General features: G+C 32.3%; 1 protein-coding gene across 2 annotated transcripts; it reads right to left on the minus strand.

Moving 5' to 3' along the window:
- Positions 1-975: 975 nt before the first annotated feature.
- On the minus strand, positions 976-17736 carry LOC148312374 (acylamino-acid-releasing enzyme-like). 2 transcript variants are annotated; one of them, XM_088277394.1, is made up of 15 exons: positions 17684-17736; positions 17287-17326; positions 15761-15972; positions 14790-14956; positions 13747-13892; positions 12866-13003; positions 11963-12092; positions 10961-11106; positions 10416-10593; positions 9509-9624; positions 8371-8521; positions 4643-4780; positions 3782-4079; positions 2206-2415; positions 976-1445 (listed from the first exon to the last, which is right to left on the minus strand). In XM_088277394.1, exons 2-15 carry the CDS (start codon positions 17296-17298, stop codon positions 1340-1342), a joined length of 2148 nt encoding a protein of 715 aa, XP_088133520.1. In that variant the 5' UTR covers positions 17299-17326; positions 17684-17736; the 3' UTR covers positions 976-1339. The 2 variants fall into 2 exon arrangements, with proteins under 2 accessions (XP_088133520.1, XP_088133521.1); XM_088277395.1 differs by having other exon boundaries at positions 990-1445; positions 17457-17712.
- Between the last annotated feature and the right edge of the window lie 832 nt (positions 17737-18568).

The raw sequence follows: 18568 nt of genomic DNA on the forward strand, positions 1-18568 counted from the left end.
TTAGAAGTGTTTTTACAGGAAAACATGTCAGACCAAAGAGAGGAGAAAACAATGGAAGAATTTTTGATTGGAACAAAAAAAAAAAATAATAATATATATATATATATATATATATATATATATATATATATATATATATATATATATATATATATATATATATATATATATCGCTCACTCCTTTCAAGAACGTCATAAATCGAAAAACTTGATTTCTCAGGAGAACGTTTTTAAAGTTTAAGCATATAATATAATGTATTAAAAATAAATATCAAGCCACTTATTGAACTTTTTACTGTGCAACAGATCTTTTCAGATAAAACCCGAAGGTTTTTTCTCCATTTAAAAAATATTTAGTATTTTTAAAAAAATAATTAAACAATACATTTTCTTCAAAATGCAAAAACAACACTTTCTGCCCTGTAGCGGGTAAATATTAAGTTAAAAACATGGCTCTTTTGCTGGGATATAGTACATTTCCTGGGCATTCCGAAAATATGCACAACTGAAAATTCACAATTTTTGATTTATGACGTTCTTGAAAGGAGTGAGCGATATATATATATATATATATATATATATATATATATATATATATATATATATATATATATATATATATATATATAAATATATATATATATATATATATATATATATATATATATATATATATATATATATATATATATATATATATATATATATATATAGATATATATATATATATATATATATATATATATATATATATATATATATATATATATATATATATATATATATATATATATATATATATATAAATATATTTATTTTAAGTACATTCATATTTTTTTATAACATAACAGCAATTTCATAACATTTATATAAAGAAAACCCAATTTACATACAGAAAACTTGATGACATAAAATTTATGACAAATTGGAAGGTTAATCAATTTCCTCTGTATGAGTACTTAAATAATAAAAAGGTTAAGAAAAAACGCTTTTATTTGTAGGCATTTATTAAAATAAGATTAATAGTTATTTCATTTATATGTATTACAAAAGTATTATTTATACGATTACAGAAAAATAAACCACCATTTTTGCAAATATTGTTAAGTGCAACTAAAGTTCAGTCTTATTGCTTTATAAAAAATATGCTACTATTATATTATATTTGGAAGTTATGAGTATTTAATTAATACAAATTTTATATACTCATATTTCACTTTGTTTAATTTATATTTAAAAAAAGTTAAAAGCCTCTATTTCTTCTAGTATTTATATATAAGTAACATTTCATTAATTCCTTTGAATTGAATTATTAAATATTTCCAATATATGAGCAAGATTAGTAAGACTGCGTATGTTCAAGTAGCCAAAGTGCTCCATTGATTACGTGATCAATCTCAACAGCTCCGATGCTCAGCGCATGGTTATCTTCATACACAAGAACTCTGGAAAAAGAATAGATATGATTATTTTTTTAAAACTGCCATTTTTCTTGTCAGATAAATATGAAACTAGACTAAAATAAATTGTATTTTTATATATTTTAATCAAATGGACCCACAAAAAAGAATTTTAACTTCTTGATAACTGGGATTACACTTCGCTTACTAATAAATGATACTAAGAAGATAAAAAGAAGAAGAAGAAGGTGTGTTTATCCTTCATATTAAAGGTATAATGTTAATTAATGAGCGAGAGTGGGTGAAGTTTCAAAGTTTGGAATAGCAGATTATATTAAATTTTTCAGAAAAAACTATGGTTTACCAGAAGAAACCTTTAGATTAGTATCAAAATGACATTTACTTTACTATGTAAAACGATAAGGCAAAGTGCTGTACCATAATTTATGGTAAAATATTGACTCTATGGGATGTCACTAGATGTAATTTTAGATTTAATAACAAATGACGAATGAAGAATTGGGGACAGAGGTTATGAAAATACTATTTTAATTATTACCAAATGTGGGTACATTTTGATACATATTATGAATATCAAAATGTACCCACATTTGGTACTTTTTGATATTCATATCTAAATTAGATATCACTTTAGAGCTGTCATATATACATTACACACCTCTAAAAAAATAATTACATAACAACATTGAATGAGGATAAGTTGATTTTAATTTGTTTCAAACGACAAAAAGGTACTAAGTTGATTTTGATTTGGTTCAAACTATAACAAGGTACCACTACTTACTTAGCTTTGCACCCATTGGCCTTAATCTTCTGGTAGAACTCAAGCCCTTGGAAGTACGGGACTCTCTTATCCTTGGATCCAAGTAGCATTAGTGTGGGTGCCTTCACATTGTGAGCGTACGCTAAAGGAGAGGCCTTTCTCATGGCTATAAGCAAGTCCTGACTCACAGGGCCTACCTCATTAAATTCCATTCCTGCTTCGTAAGAACACCTACAAAATACAAAGAAAATTACACACGGGTAACTGAATTTGATCTCTGAAAACTAATACATATATGTTACTGCAATCGGATTTTAGTATGACATGCATGGAAATAATAGTATTTATGTATTAATTTTTAAATGAAACACAGTTTTTTTGAGTCTGCTAAGTAGTATTTTCATATTATTTTTTGTCATCTCGTCAAAGATGAAGAAGAATATGAAAGTCTGGGAGCATTTACGGAGCTGACGACCGTCATAGGCTGGTTTAAGTGATCACTTTACACACGTGTAACGTTCACCAATTCTACGCATTATTGACAACCGCGTATTAAAATTCTTGGAAGTTCTATATATATGAACCAATTTCGAAACATTGTTCTTGAATCATTAGAAGTTCACTAGAGACATCTATTGGTTAGATATTTCATCTCACCAATAGACGTCTCTCAGTGAAAATAAATTGTTAATGGGTCACAGCTACATCAGTATTGACGGTGACAATATTTGAATAAAGATATCAGTTTGTTATTCAACTAGTATAAAGACTTACGAATCTGGTATGTCAGTGGTATTATATTTGGATACTAGTTCAGTGACTGGGTTCTTGGCAACAACGGCTGAGAACAGTTCTGGGTACAGTCCAGAAAGTAAGGTCACCAAGTAGCCCCCGTGAGACTTGCCATACGCCACTACAGGCGAGAAGATTGTTTCCTCTCCTTCAACAAGAGTTCTCACTGCGAGTATACAGTCGTTGGCATCATTTACACCAACGTTCCCAGGCAAACTTAACACACTGTCTTGACCAAGACCGGCAGATCCGCGGTAATTCACTTGCAAAATTGAAAAACCTGCATGAAAAAAAAATGGATGTCGATTTTGCCACTTGTCAATGGAGTGCCTTTATTTGTTATTGTAATTTTTTGCACATTCCATGGTTGATGCAAATGGCAACAAAACATTTGTGGTTCATAAAATCATGGTTTTCAACTGTTTAGTTGTTGTTTTATTATATAGAATGCAGTTCCCTCAAAAAATGTCAGCAAATAGCTGTTAAATTAAATTGTTAATAAATTTTACAAGGAATCCACAAAGATCTACTGGCCTGGTCAAAGTATATAATACATCAGTGAGAAAATGTATGTGGAAGACAGCTGGGGAGGCAACGCATAGGGTTTTTCACAATTTCACACTTGACAAATCTACCCACTTTCGGTTGGTAATTGAGAAACTAATTATAAAATAAGTACTGTTGTTTTTGCTACAGCTCTCCAATTAGGTGTTAGAGCTTAATGTCTTTTATGAACAAATCATGAATGCATGAAATAAAAGATTATTGACAACTAATGAACTTTTGTAATGCTAAATTTTCTCACCAATCAGGTATATCCGTGGCATTGATCATGGTTGCGACATCAGTCACCGGGTTACCGGCAACAACAGCCGAGTATTTGGCAGGAAACTGCCCACTGAGATGGGTGACGAGAAACCCGCCGTGGGACCGGCCTAGCAACACGCATCGTTCCTTGTCTATGGATAGAGTTTCTACGGCTTTGTCCGTGGTTAGGATGCAATCCCTGACGTCCACGTCACCGACCCTCGAAGCGAGGTATTCGAGAGACTTTTGACCAGCGCCGGTTGATCCCCTGTAGTTTACTTGGACTATAGAGAAACCTGGTTAAATAAAATTGAGTCTTAGAACCAAAATACACATTATTGGTTAATTTTTAATCCTATATAAACCATTACAGCGTCCAATATCAGCTCTGATTATACCCACCACACATGACAAGATAAACTAGAAAAATGGCATTTTTGAATAGCTTATCTAGAGATAAATCTAACCATAAATCATTGTATTGATGGAGTTTTATCTTGGTCGTTACTTACATTGAGGCAAGCTGATCACTCCTGAGCTTCAGGGACCAGTCCAGGGTAATATTAAATAAATGTTAGAGTGTAAAATCACTAAAATGTATTTATTTTCACCCCCCCCCCCTGGGAATCGAACCCGGGACCTTCAGCACAATAGCTAAACACGCTAACCATTACATCTTGTAGGGGATGTGAAAATCTGGAGAGAAACAAATGAATAAAACTCAACACTGAATTTTTTGTTGTTGTTAAACATTCATTTTAGTTTTTGTGCTAATCTTGATAAGTACAGAGCAAATCTTATTGTACTGGCAGATAGCTTATAAATACATTTATCTTTGAAGTAAAAAATTAAAATTTACCAAGCATAACGTAGAGAGCGGTTTCAATGCTATAAGAGTTGGTAAAACTGGAGTGGGGTCCTCCGTGAGGGTACACAATGAGGGGCTGTAGCTGTCCTTCGGTCTGGGTGCCCCCCAAGAACAGGGCTGTGAAATCCTCTGCAATAAAGGAAATATAGGTAAACGGTACACTCTGAAGGCCAAAAGCAAGAATGCAATTCCGTCCTAGGCCCGATATGTGGCCTTTTCAATTCTGTCTTCAGGGTTGCTCTTTTTTATATTGAGGTCCCGTGGTTAGTGACACAAACTACGAGTTAGAGTTTCGCCCGTTTTGAGATGTTGTAGTTTGGTTTGTAGTTGTAACTCGATTCCTATTTTTGCAAAAAGGCTGCTTATTTACTTGCAGGACTTGTGTATGTATATTATTTGTTAGAATGCAGAGTAGCGCCATCCCACTGTAAGAATTAGTTAGGTAAATTGCTATGCAGCACTGTGGCACTGCAATTTTCAGCAAGCGTTCATCAGTCATATAATTGCATGTATTAGTTACGTATAATTGCAGAAAGAATTATTAAAATTGTTTGATATTTGTCCAATTTTTTGTATTTTCATTGGAAACCATTTTTTTGTTTATCTAAAAACATCTGTAGTAATTTATAAACATACTTACTAAATAAGCATAGCACTAAAACGGTTACATAGGAACACAAAAATATCACAAAATAAAATAATTCTAAAAATAAGTCAATGCAGTAATGTGGCTAGAGATATTTACTAGTTATTTAACCGTTAGAATGCTACGCGGCGCAAAAGCGCTGCGATCGTTTGTATCGAAAATTGCGGCGCAGCGCAAAAGCGCTGCGAGTTTCAGTGTGTTTTCGGTGCTCCGCGGGAGTGCACGTACGCTAACCTCGCGCGTAATTTGTGATGAGAGTGCATTCTTATACATTTAAAAATAACTTTTATCGTTTTTTTATATTATTTTTAAAAAATAACCATGTCACGTGCTATTATTTCGAACGTTGATTCGATTCCTAGTGATTCTACGGGGAGTGAAACGACAGATACAAATAGTGATGATAGCAGTATTATAACGCATCGAAGAAAAAGATTGAGGATTGAAAGTGAGTCTTCTACCTCCTCTTCATCTACAGAAACAGAAGAAACACCAACTTTTGCCAAAATTCCTCCGACAAAAGTGTTTTCTAAATCAACAAATGATTTTTTCGAGACTCCTGGACCTAGGCGGGCGCCTCCTCCTGATGGCACACCCATAACCTATTTCAACATATTCTTTACCATATCACTGCTCGAAACCATCGTAAGGGAAACAAATCGATATGCTGCACAGTTTTTGGCCTCGCACACTGTATCGGATAATTCTCGAGCAAAAAAGTGGACACCGACAACAATATACGAAATGAAAGCCTTTCTTGCTGTCATACTCGAAATGGGAATAACGAGAAGGCCAACAATTAGTAGTTATTGGATAAAAAATTCCCGAAACATACCATGGTTTGGGACAATGTTTTCAAGGGATAGGTTCCAACTGATTTTGAAGTTTTTTCACTTGGTTGATAACAGATTATTATTTGAACCAGGCCATCCGAATTATGACCCATGTGGCAGGTTTGATGTGCTTGTCAAACATGCAAATACCGTATTTCATCAGCATTATGTACCAAATCAACAACTATCCATCGACGAGTCGTTAGTTGGTACTCACTGCCATTCTTCGATAAAACAATATATTCCAAACAAAAAACACCATAAATGGGGAATCAAATTTTGGATGCTGTGCGACTCGGTTTCCAAATATTGCTTGGGTTTTTTCTGCTACAAAGGAGCTAAAAATACAGATGACAGAGATTCGGTAGAAAAATATGGTCTTGGATTTACGGTAGTGCAAAAATTGCTTTCAATTGGAAATTACCTGAACAAAGGTTATCATTTGTTTACAGATAATTTTTACACAAGCTTACGATTGGCCAAAGCCCTTTTGGAACAAAATACATATATAACTGGAACAATAAGACGTAACAGAAAAGAGATTCCTCCAGAAGCTAAGAAAGCAATCGTAGGAGAAGCCAAATACCTAGCACATGAAAATGTTTTGATGTGTTCATTCAGAGACAAAAAGTCCAAACCAAAGCCAGTCATATTGATTTCATCCAATGCAGATACTAATAGTGTGACGATCAAGAAAAAGAAAGGGAAATTTGAAAACGAAAAAGTGAAACCAAGCATGATTGATGACTACAACAAATACATGGGAGGTGTGGACGAATCTGACAAAATGTTGTACGTGTATTTGGACGAGCGAAGAACCCTAAAATATTGGAAAAAAGTAGTATTCAACATTTTTGGAAGAATGGTACTCAACTCTTATATTTTGTATGTTTCCAACACTACCGAAAAAAAATGACCCGGCTCCAATCCACATCGAAAATTATTGAGGATCTCGAAAAGGAGTGGATGAATCATAAAAATAGCGTGTCAACACAACCATCTTCATCAAAGAAAAAATTTGCGCTGGAAAAATTACCGGGACGTAACTTACGCCAGTGCGAGGTGTGTAGCAACAGAGGGAGTGGGATAAAGCGATCCCGCCTTATTTGCGTACGCTGTAGGAAAGGCCTACACGCTATTTGTGCGGCAAAACATAATTGTTGAGCTATTTTTTTTTTATTTTTTATTTTCTAAAAGAAATAAAATACAATAATATTGATATCACTTTATGTTTAATAAACATTAATAAACAATAAACATTTTATCTTTATAATGCAAAAATAATTAATAAAATTGATTGATATTTGTCTGAGTTAGAGTGTTTTATTTGACACCATTATTTTTTCCTCTAAATTAATCAATATGTGTATAGCAATTTTCATTTATTTTTGCCAAAATTGCTTAGCACTAAAACGGTTAAGTTCATTTTTTACTACTTACTACTGACTCTTATCTGCATAGAGCACTGCATCAAATTGATGCGATGTTAATTTGATTGTCTATTATACAAATACAAGATGATCGGTCTTGCGCTTCAGGGGTCAGTCCAAGGTAATAATAAATAAACACTAGAGTGAAAAAAAACACATATTTATTTTGACCCCCGGGAATCGAACATGCGACTTCCAGCATGATAGCCAAGTGTGCTAACCACTACACTATGAAAGCGGACAAAATTGTCATACAATTTTATAAATGTGGAATTGTTTAATTGGCTTTATTTTTATTAATTTAACTATTTTTGTTAATGCAATGTAATGTTTATTATTGTTATATTTATTTTTTGACATCTCATCAAGGATGAAGAAGAATATGGAAGTCTGGGCATTTACGGGGCTGACGACCGTCATAGGCTGGTTTAAGTAATCACTTTACACACATGTAACATTCACCAATTCTACCCATTATTGACAACCACACTACACAAATTCTTGGAAGTTCTATATATATGAACCAATTTAGAAACCTTGTTCTTGAATCACTAGAACTTCACTAGAGACATCTATTGGTGAGATTTGGACACACACAAAATGTTTTACTATTGTTAATGTAACTATTTTTTATTATATACTTTTTTAAATGTAAAGCTGTACGATTCCCGAACAAATAAAATAAATAAATATTTTAGTTCAATTTCTATCAACTTATTACAAATTGGGTACAACATATTAAAAAATCTATTGCAATATGAAATTATTTAATTTATATAATTTGGATGTGTACAATAAAAAAATACTTACTGACTGGTTCGTCAACATTTTCATGTTCTAAATTCAAATACTTCAAAGTTGCAGAGCTTATTTCTTGAGGGATGGAGACCGACTCTTTACTTAAGAGTTTCCATTCGATAGAACTTTCTTCACCGGGAGACGGTAACTTTGCTATAATAAGCTGAAATTTAAAAAAAATTATGACACAATTTTATATACGTATATCTATATATATAAAAATGATAATGTTTGTTTGATCCAAATCTTAAATTTCCAAAAGTTATTCACCGATTGGTTTGAAATTAGGTCACAATGTTGCATTCCAATATAAAATATCAGTAATCTCAGTAAAAATGTTACATATGACAGGATTTTAATTTGAATAACAATTTTTTTTTACCGCAATGGCAGCGCCATCTGTTGAATATAACAATACCAAACAATGCCTATAATGAATAGCACACTTCTTGACAGCTGCTATCACTTAGCATTTTTCATATTTTCAATTATTGTTCACAGATATTTCTTGCTTCACAATCGTTGTGCAATGAAATATATTATGATTGTGTGCTTTCTATTTTTTTCTTTTCCATTTAACCAGATTGAGCCATAGCAACGCAAGGCTGAGTACAGCTAGTACTGAATGCAAATACTAAATACAGCAGTCCCTTTGTACACAATTGTGGATATATTATGTGTAGTTTTTATTGTATTCCTGAATGACATTATTTCTTACAATTATTTCAATGACAATGTTTATTTATTCATTTAATGTATTTACATTTTTATTTATAACATAATAACATTTGAATCATTTATACATATGGAGAACTTTTATATTTCGATTCGCTGTGCCTCTCCATAAAAGAGTCTGTGCTCTTGTGCTTGGAAAGGGACTTACACTCGTGGTTTAATGTTATATAATAAAAGATATAATAGTTTTTTTTTTATATATTTTTTTAAAGATTTAAATGTTATATTGTAATTTTAGTTATAAGTTATAAGTGATGAGTTATGCATTTTTTGAAGAATAATTCCCCTTGTACTTGTAATTAAAGGTAACTCCCTGGCTGAGAGATGTCTCAATATCCGCAAACGTAGCCCCCGGGAATTAGGAGAAACCATTGTGATTGTTATATGTGTATGAGTAGATATGCAGTGATAATACCTGCGACGGTTGTTTCATAGAGCTCCTGGAAGCCAGAATATAGTCATTATGTACATCTACAACAGTCGTGCTGCAAGGGAATGACTTATCGGATATATCGGTGATGAGTCCAGTTTCTAAACAGACATTGCTTTTATTAGTTGCAGAAGCAGTCGATGTATAAAACATATGTACAAAATACTACTTATGTATTTGAAACAATAAAATAATGAGTGAAAAACATTGGCAAACAAGTCAGATGGCTTCTTACTTCACTATAATTTACTTTGCATGTTGAACCAATTAATCAAAGAAATATTAAATCCAGATTAATTTATTCAACAAAGCTTTGCATTACATACTTAATCATTTGGAAGTGTCGAGTTGAATAATAATACTCAGAATTTTGAAAAACATTTGGTCTTCTCAATGATTTTTCACACAAAACTTTGGAATTTTGAAAAAGTTTGATTTTTCAAAACTTGAGACAACGTTTCAAAGACACGAAGGAAATTCAAATAATGTCAAGAAATCTGATTTACAGAAAAATAATAAATAAAAAGTAATTGACCATTTCATTGGCCACTTTTGTTATATTGTAAACAAAGCATTTTTTTCTCCAAAACATCAGTTGGAAACGCGTCAATAAATCAGATTGTATATAGAAAATCAGTTAAAACATTGCTTTCCTTAGATTTGACTAATTTTGGTATATTTCTTGGTTTTCGGCCATTTTAATTACAAATTATTGAGAGTTAATTGATTAATTTTATTATTTCAGGATGTACTTAGCCGGGAATTACATATCTAAAATAAACTTGTTCATTATCCTCAACTTTTAAAATGAGTTGTGGAAAGTGTAAATGATATTATAGGTTTACTTTCCATCATAACAAAACAAATTTTGAAAGACTTGTGAATAACATACCAATATGAACTACATAACTTCGGAGTTCTGTTTTTTGTGGAGTTGAAAACACAAGTCGCTTTCCATCCAAAGCAAAACATCTCTTAGGGAATCCTTGGGCATATACACCAGTAAACTTTTCACCACCTTGAATGTCAATTTCAGTATCCACAATATCAATAACAGTCTCTACCTTTGGCTGTAAAAAAAATATAATTTAAAATGAATTAAAATATGAATAATTTAAAGTATGCATTTAGAATAAAAAAAGCAAATAACTGAATATAAGTAATAATTTTATTAATTGATTCAACAGTCATTTTGTGGTAGTATCTATACATTTTTAGTAAGTTAAATGAACCTTCAAGTAGATAAATCTATTCTGACATGTGTTTCAATGCATTCCACATCATTATCAAACATAGTACGGTTTGATAATGATGCAGAATGCATCAAAACATGTGTAAGTATAGATTTAAAAAAAATAGTGGCTTTTACTAGTTAAATAAAAATAAGTAGTGGTATCTACGGTGAATTATCCTTAGAATTTAGAAATATGAACGTACATCAGTTTCTAGAGGCCATGAAGTCTTTACTATTTGGTGACAAGAGTGATGCGGCCCGCCGACCTTCCTCTGCAACCAGACCAGGTAATCTCCACTCAGGTTGAAACGTGGTGATCTTACTGCATTCCCTTCACCAGATATCTTGGCTGCAAAAAAAAAAGTTATTTCAGTGCCTGTCCTGTTGTACTGTCTTGTCGTGCTGCAATATTAGATTAATACTAATGCTACTAATGCTTTGAGTCTGCCTCCATATTGTAGTGGTAAGCGCATAGCGTCACCATGCTGGATGTCCTAGGTTCGATTCCTAGGGGGGTCAAAACAAATATATAAGTGATTTTTCACTGTAATATTTATTTAATAATACCCAAATGTACCCGAAGCGCAGCGTTGATCACCTTGCCTTCATGTTATTAACTTTTAAGTGGCTTTCACTCTCATATTTATTTAATCACCCTGGACTGGTATGGAAGAAGTGCAGGACTGATCACCTTGTGTCTTTATGAAATTAACAATCAAAATAACACCGCGTTAATATGACACAGTGCGCCATGCATCATTGAGTTCGGATAAGGGTTAAAACAAGAAGAATGCTTTGAGATTGGTTTGACTGAGAGGAACTTAATATGTAATGAGGCAACGGATGTAGCAATGGTCATAACTTTTACAAAGAAAATGCGATTCCGATAGATACAGAAGAGCCTGTAGCCAGTTTGTGCACTTCATATGCACCACACAGGGACAAATATGAAATAAGTAACACTTGAGAGATTCGACAGATAATTTTCAAATAAAGGTGTCTACAGAGTATTTATCTGTGTTTCTTTACAAAATATTTTAAGTTTATAGTTGTGTCTGTTTAATAACAGTATGTATTGAGAAAAAAAAAAAATTCTTGCGCAAATTGCAAAACATATGGCAGCGCAGACGACACTCAATTAAGATGACATTTTTCAGTGAGGGAAGCAGAGGATACGGCTTTTGAAAATAGAAAGGAGCGCTTACTGACAGTTCCATCAAGAGTAGTATTAAATATGTAGCCGGGCCGGTTGGTGCAGAAGATTAGACCCAATCTTCTCGGTTCAGTTTCCCAAGCGACTCCTACAATTGAAGCAGAGTCTGGAGACCATAATACCTGGAAACATTTGATTTACTATTAAATATTAAAATAATCAATTATTAATATGCAAAAATCAATTCCTGCCGTTTGACTAAAGTTAGTGGCACAGGTAAGTTATGATTGAAATTATCAGATGTAAAATGCCATTTTCGTAAGGTTGGACTAAAAGTGTGCCCATTGTTATTCCAGATACGACAAAGCTATTCTCCTGCATGATAATGCTCATCCACATGTTATATAAAACCTTTTTCAAAACACCCAATAGGGAAGTTTTACCCGACCCACTGTATTCACCAGACTACTACTTCAGACTACTACTTGCTCCGATCAATGGCACAGGGCCTGGCTGAGCAGCACTTCACATCATATGAAGATGCCAAAAATAGGGTCGATTCGAGGATAGCTTCCAAATATGAAGCATTCTTTCGACACGGTATCTGTATGCTGCCAGAAAGATGGGAAAAAGTAGTCGCAAGCGATGGACAATACTTGGAATAAAACATAAGTTTCAGTTCACTTACAATAAATGTCCTATTTTTGATAAAAAAATATGTTACAAATTTATTTCTACACCTAAAAGTAACTTCTTCATTAATAAATCTAAAATTTAGTAATTATGTTTGATAAATAATTTTAGATTAATTTTAGATTGCCTATGCAACACCACTTGTCTTATGCATACATAGATGAAGCAACTTGATGTCTAAACATAACCATGCTTTTTTTATAATATTTTTATTTTAATAACTATAATTCAGTCTACATCAAAGTGCTTGCAATAGACTTACTTGTCCCGGACACCAACTCTCAGGCAGCCAGTCCACGACTGAAAATGTTTCAGTTTCAACCTGACAGATGACGATAGAAGAAAGATGTTTGCCGACAAGTTGCTCTCCCCATTCTTGTTTGTACACATATTCGTTACCCTATAAAAAATATAATCAGTAAATGTATAATATGAAGAATAAAGAGCAAAATTTGGTTATGTAGGCCTTAAGGTGGAGAGTGACCGGAGCATTTTGTCGTAACATAACGTCGTAACATCGCTCGCGGCGAGCATTACCGAGCATCCAAAACTATGGATGGAGCGCTCGATTCGGTGTACTGACTGCCTGAATGCTCGCATCGTAACGTGTTACGTTACGGCGAAATGCTCCGGTCAGTCTCCGCCTTTAGAAATATGTAGTAAGAAACTAGTTTTAGCAACAAGGTAGCTATTATAAACAGAATACGTACTATTCTTACCTTGGATGCTGTGTCAATCAATTCAGTTATAACAACACAATATCAAGCAACATAAGTAAACTAAACTTTGTTTAAATCTGCTACACTGAATTTTAGCATATTTTAGGAAGTTCAAAGGTAAAACAATGTTTTAATGGTACATGACTAGAACGTTAAATATACCTTGCATACCAAAGTATTGGCTGCAAAGAGTCAGTTTCCCATAAATACATTTCTAAATACTTATTTGAACATGTATTTGCTATGGAAGACTATGGAAAAAATACTCACTATTTTATGCAATTATGTGAGTATTTTTAATATGACTACATAGATTTTATTGACTTGGTTATTAGATCAATATTTTTTTTCCTAATTATGTAACTTAAGTTAACATAAGGGGAGTTTTTAAAATAATTTTTGTTTAAAAAAAAAAAACAGGAACCTTAGTAACTTCTTCATCCTTGGAGTCTTTGGCCTTGCTCTTAGAAGATTGCCTCTTGTAAAATGGCTCTGATTTGGGAAGTTTTCTCTCAGCAACGTAAATTATACGTTTCTCTTCTTTATCCCAACTTAAACCACCAAACTCAGCTGAAATTAAATATGAATTAAATATTAAAAATGTCAAATGTTCAGGAGAAAGAAATTGAGAAATTGAGAATTAAAAGAAATTATACCAATTTTAATGAATTTTATATACGAACAGGAAGAAGTAAGGTATTCATGAAGTTACAAATAATTTTCGTTCATGATTAATGAGGAAAATCCAGTGAATTGTGAGTCTGCTGTTATAAGAAAATAATCCTGATAACCAAAACAAAGAAAAAAACACAATGCTATTTGAATGAGTTGATAACTGATATGATGGTGACGATTTAGATATTTGTTTCATAACAATAAGAGTCAACAAAAATCATTGTGTCAAAAATAATATGAACTATTATGATTATAATTATGACATCAGGTGTGTAATGATTATGAGTCTGTGAGACTATGGACTCTACTCTACATGTACTGTGTAGTTAGCGACCCCTGTTCCAGTATATTGTACTTGGAGGGAGAATTGATGGGAATGGAATCATGTTTGCGATAATATTGAAACTACCAACGTTGTTACCAATGTCGTTAACGATGAAGCCCCTGCAATGGCAGCTGAAACCTCGGCAAATAAGAGTGATCCACAATGGCATAAGAATCCCAAAAAAGGATAAAAACAACAGCCATAAAAATTTGAGAAATTAATATAGTAAATTTATATTATCCACTGACACTTCGTGATGGAATTGCATTTTTAATATATTATTAGATTAAAACCAATATTTTTAGCTTTTCCACTTTATTTTTATTTGACCAGCGACCGGGTTTCGTCGTGACCGACATCATCAGACTGGTCAAATAAAAATAAAGTGGAAAAGCTAAAAATATTGGTTTTAATCTAATAATATATTATTAATATAGTAGTTTGTTTTATATCATGATTATACTTACAATCTGCATAAATATCTCCATGGATGTCCAGCGCGGGTAATTCGACACAACGTTCCATGTGTCGGTACTTCCATATCTCCAAATACTGCTTCTTGACATCTTTCGTATCTCCTTGCTCCTTTATAACAGCTCTCAGTGTCTCTTGGGGAGAAATAGCACTGATAATCCTATATGAAAAATTATTATTTATATCATGCCTGAGTTTTCTTTAAAAAAAATATTCTATCAATTCATTAGTCGTACACCCACGGAAATCTGTCTTATTTTATTAAGGGTACATTAAAACATTATGAATTTTACGATGATTAATAATTTGCTTAAAAAGTTGTGAGTCAAAAATATTATTTATTTCAGCAACATTTAGATGAAATTTTAACCTGATGAATATGTACTCTGCGATCTCATAACTAATAATTTAAAAAGCAGAATTACTAAACATAGAATAATCACCAAACTACTAACCCCTTTTTTTAACAAACTTAATGATCCTCAGTAAAGTGACAATTTTGCAGATCCAACTAATTATTGTGCAGTTAATTTTATGTTATTTTTTAAAATACATTTATCTTATATGACTTCTGATTCGTCCACATCCAACAATGCATAGGACGCTGGTCAAATTATTGTAGTGTTAATTTGATCATTCATCTCACAAAGGCTAGGTGGTCAGTCTTACGTCTGACTGATCACATTATACTGAATATACCTGACGCTAAATTAAAGTGAAAAAATCTTATTTCTTTAGACTTCATATATTTCTTTAGGAGCTTCAGGATGGAAATCAAACACGCTAGCCAGTATACTACATAGGTAGGCACACATATTTCTGCTTAAGATCATTTTATATCAAATAAGCTAATGATAAACATATAAAAAATGTTAGTCAATATTTTTTCATTCTATGATTGGCAATACATCATAGAGTAAAATGGTTAATTGCACAGAAAAAAAATTGGATGCATAACTCTTACTCATTAGAGACGTCAGTGCCAAATGGAGATTCGGAAACTAGTTCAAGTTTATCATTTATATTTTGTGTGATGGAGATCTTCGTTACTTTATTCCGTTCCAAGTTTCTTTGGGTCCAGATTGAACCCACTACAGCTCCGTTATTGGAGATCTTTGCAGTGGAAAGTCCGGGGATTTGTGTCAATGTCTTAAATATGGATACAACTCTATCTATCTGTAAAAGAAATAAATTATTTATATATCTAACAACTTCTATCTGAATATTTCCTATTATTTTTATTATATAAATTAGTCCATTGTGTTTAGAAGAGTTTTATCAATAGAGGGTACATGGATAAAATCCTTTTAACACATTAGTTACGGCAATGTTTTGATAAAACTGTATCTTGAGGCGGGCGACATTAGACAGCTGTCTGGAAATATAAAATATGTCAGTGAACTTCATATTTTGAACTTGAGGTTGAACTCGAAAACAATACAAAAACGGTTAAATGGTCTCTAACGTCTTAAAATAAAATCATGTTAGTCCACAAATCACAAAAGTAAAAAAAATGTTAAAAACACTAATAAAATATTAGAAAATAACAACACAGTTTAACAACCGCCAAAAACTCAAAATCTGCGAATAAAAAATGATTTATGGGCTTTCCCCACACGCGTTTATTGCTTTGTAAGTACCAACTGCCGACTTAAGTAAAGGACAATGATCTTTGTATTTTATTTCATTTTAGGACAAAGAAAAAAACGCACCGTCTGTATCCATTGTTTAAAGTTAATTTGTAACATTTCCTTCAAAACAGATTACGACCATTAGCTATGTTTTGAACCAGTAAATATCAGTATTATTTTTTTATATTACAACGACATCTATCCACTACACAACAAAAGCAAAAAGGCCAAGAGATTAGAAGTTTATGACGTGTTTTTTGTATACTAAATTGAAGATAGCCGAAATGCACAAAAATGTGCACCCCGCCACCACACAAGGTTTCTGAAACGCACAAATATGTGCACACCGTACACAATGTGTTAAAATTGCAAGGCGAATTTCAATTTCCTTAAACAAGACGAAATGTTGTACATGATCATTCTGTATATGATTTAATTAGTCTAGATGGAAACAATGAATGATTCACATATACTAATTAGTAATTCTTGTATTTTTTTCAGATATTAAGTAAAACTTTCACGAGCAATATAACGTGACTTTGTTAAGAAATGGCTATAGGATAGCAAATATATTTTGACATCTACGATGTATGGTATTCAAACTTTCATTGTGAAGTCAGTAAATTATATTTAAAAAAATATATTGTTTGAAAGATTTATAATACAGAATCCATATAATTTTAATGAAAGTATACACACACATACTATTCATAAATTAGGAAATCATTCAAAGGTATTCCGCTGTACTGCACACTTAAATATTTTCTACTATGAAGGTACATTTATTATGCAACAAAGAGATGAGATACAATATTTTAATAAAATATATTAAAAAAAAAAACTACATGCACATGCATACCTGTGAAGACATCTTTGTAAACGTCGTTTATTCTTGAGATCTGAAACAATAAAATAATGGATTGTGAAAACAACACCTCTTAAATAAACATTTTCTAATCTATGTTTTATTATCTTCCCTAATAAAACAAAGCAAATATTAGAGTAGCAGATAATTTATCTTATTCGTACAATTAAAATAAACATTTGTGTCTCGATACGACAAAAAAGCTATGAATTAATAACTTTGACAGATAAATTGTGCACAATAACAATACATTTTTAAGATCAAAATAATCTAATTAATGAGTCATTTTTGAAGAATTTTTACTGTTATACTATCTAATCTAAAGTGACGTTTCTTGAATGATATTTACATTGTGTAAAATAGAATGTGAAAAAAAAATTGACAAAATTACCGCGGGCAGCGTCAGCTGTTTTGATCTGCTTCGATTTGTTTTGCGCTCGGAGTAGTGTTCGGTTAATAAGACCGTTCGTCCCGACGCGCGACGTTCTGTCAGTTGCGTTATCAAGATTGACGTGAAGTTAACGATAGATAACAAATAATATTGGTACATATTATAAACACGCAGGATATCTTCAAATAATACTTATAAAAAATACCATGCATAGTAGTAAACACAAACCACTAAAAAAATAGTGTATTTAAAAAAAAAACATGCGAAAATGTCTGTCAAACCAAGTCAAACCGACATTCCTTGATATATTGCATAATCTGGGTGTTTAAAATATTACATTAAAAATCGTTTTTCTTTCTTTCAAAAATTTTCACTTCTAGGCGCGCAGATCATTTGTTCGTTATCAGACAAAAATAAAATAAAATAAAACGACGGCGGGTTTCTTCAAAGCCTAACCTTTCTTTAGAAAAATATATTTTACTATTTCGAATTGTAAAAGAATTTTGCTTCGGAACAATGATAACAGACCATCAATGTTTACGATGGGTAAGACCGGCAATTAGGGAATTTTCGTCCGTTAGCAATAATGCATTTCGGCATCCGCGTCTAGGGTCGTTAAAAACGGGCCGACCCACGGACCCAAAGCTACGATCATAAATATTGCCGCCCTTTGTAACTACCCTCTCGCCGCCTCTCGGGAGTGGAAGGCAGAGAGAGGATAGATAGATATAACGGATAGAACGCCACACTACCTTGTCTAATTTCCGCCATCTTTCCTTGTACGTGTCCATAAGGTACTCCCATATGTACTGGCAATACATATGGATGTATAAATAAAAATAAATAAATAAATATTGAAATAAAATTAAAATCAACCTTGCCAGG

This window comes from Brachycentrus maculatus, unplaced genomic scaffold (assembly GCF_059751285.1).
Source record: "Brachycentrus maculatus isolate JH-2025_06_01 unplaced genomic scaffold, ASM5975128v1 h1tg000042l, whole genome shotgun sequence".
Lineage (NCBI taxonomy): Eukaryota > Metazoa > Arthropoda > Insecta > Trichoptera > Brachycentridae > Brachycentrus > Brachycentrus maculatus.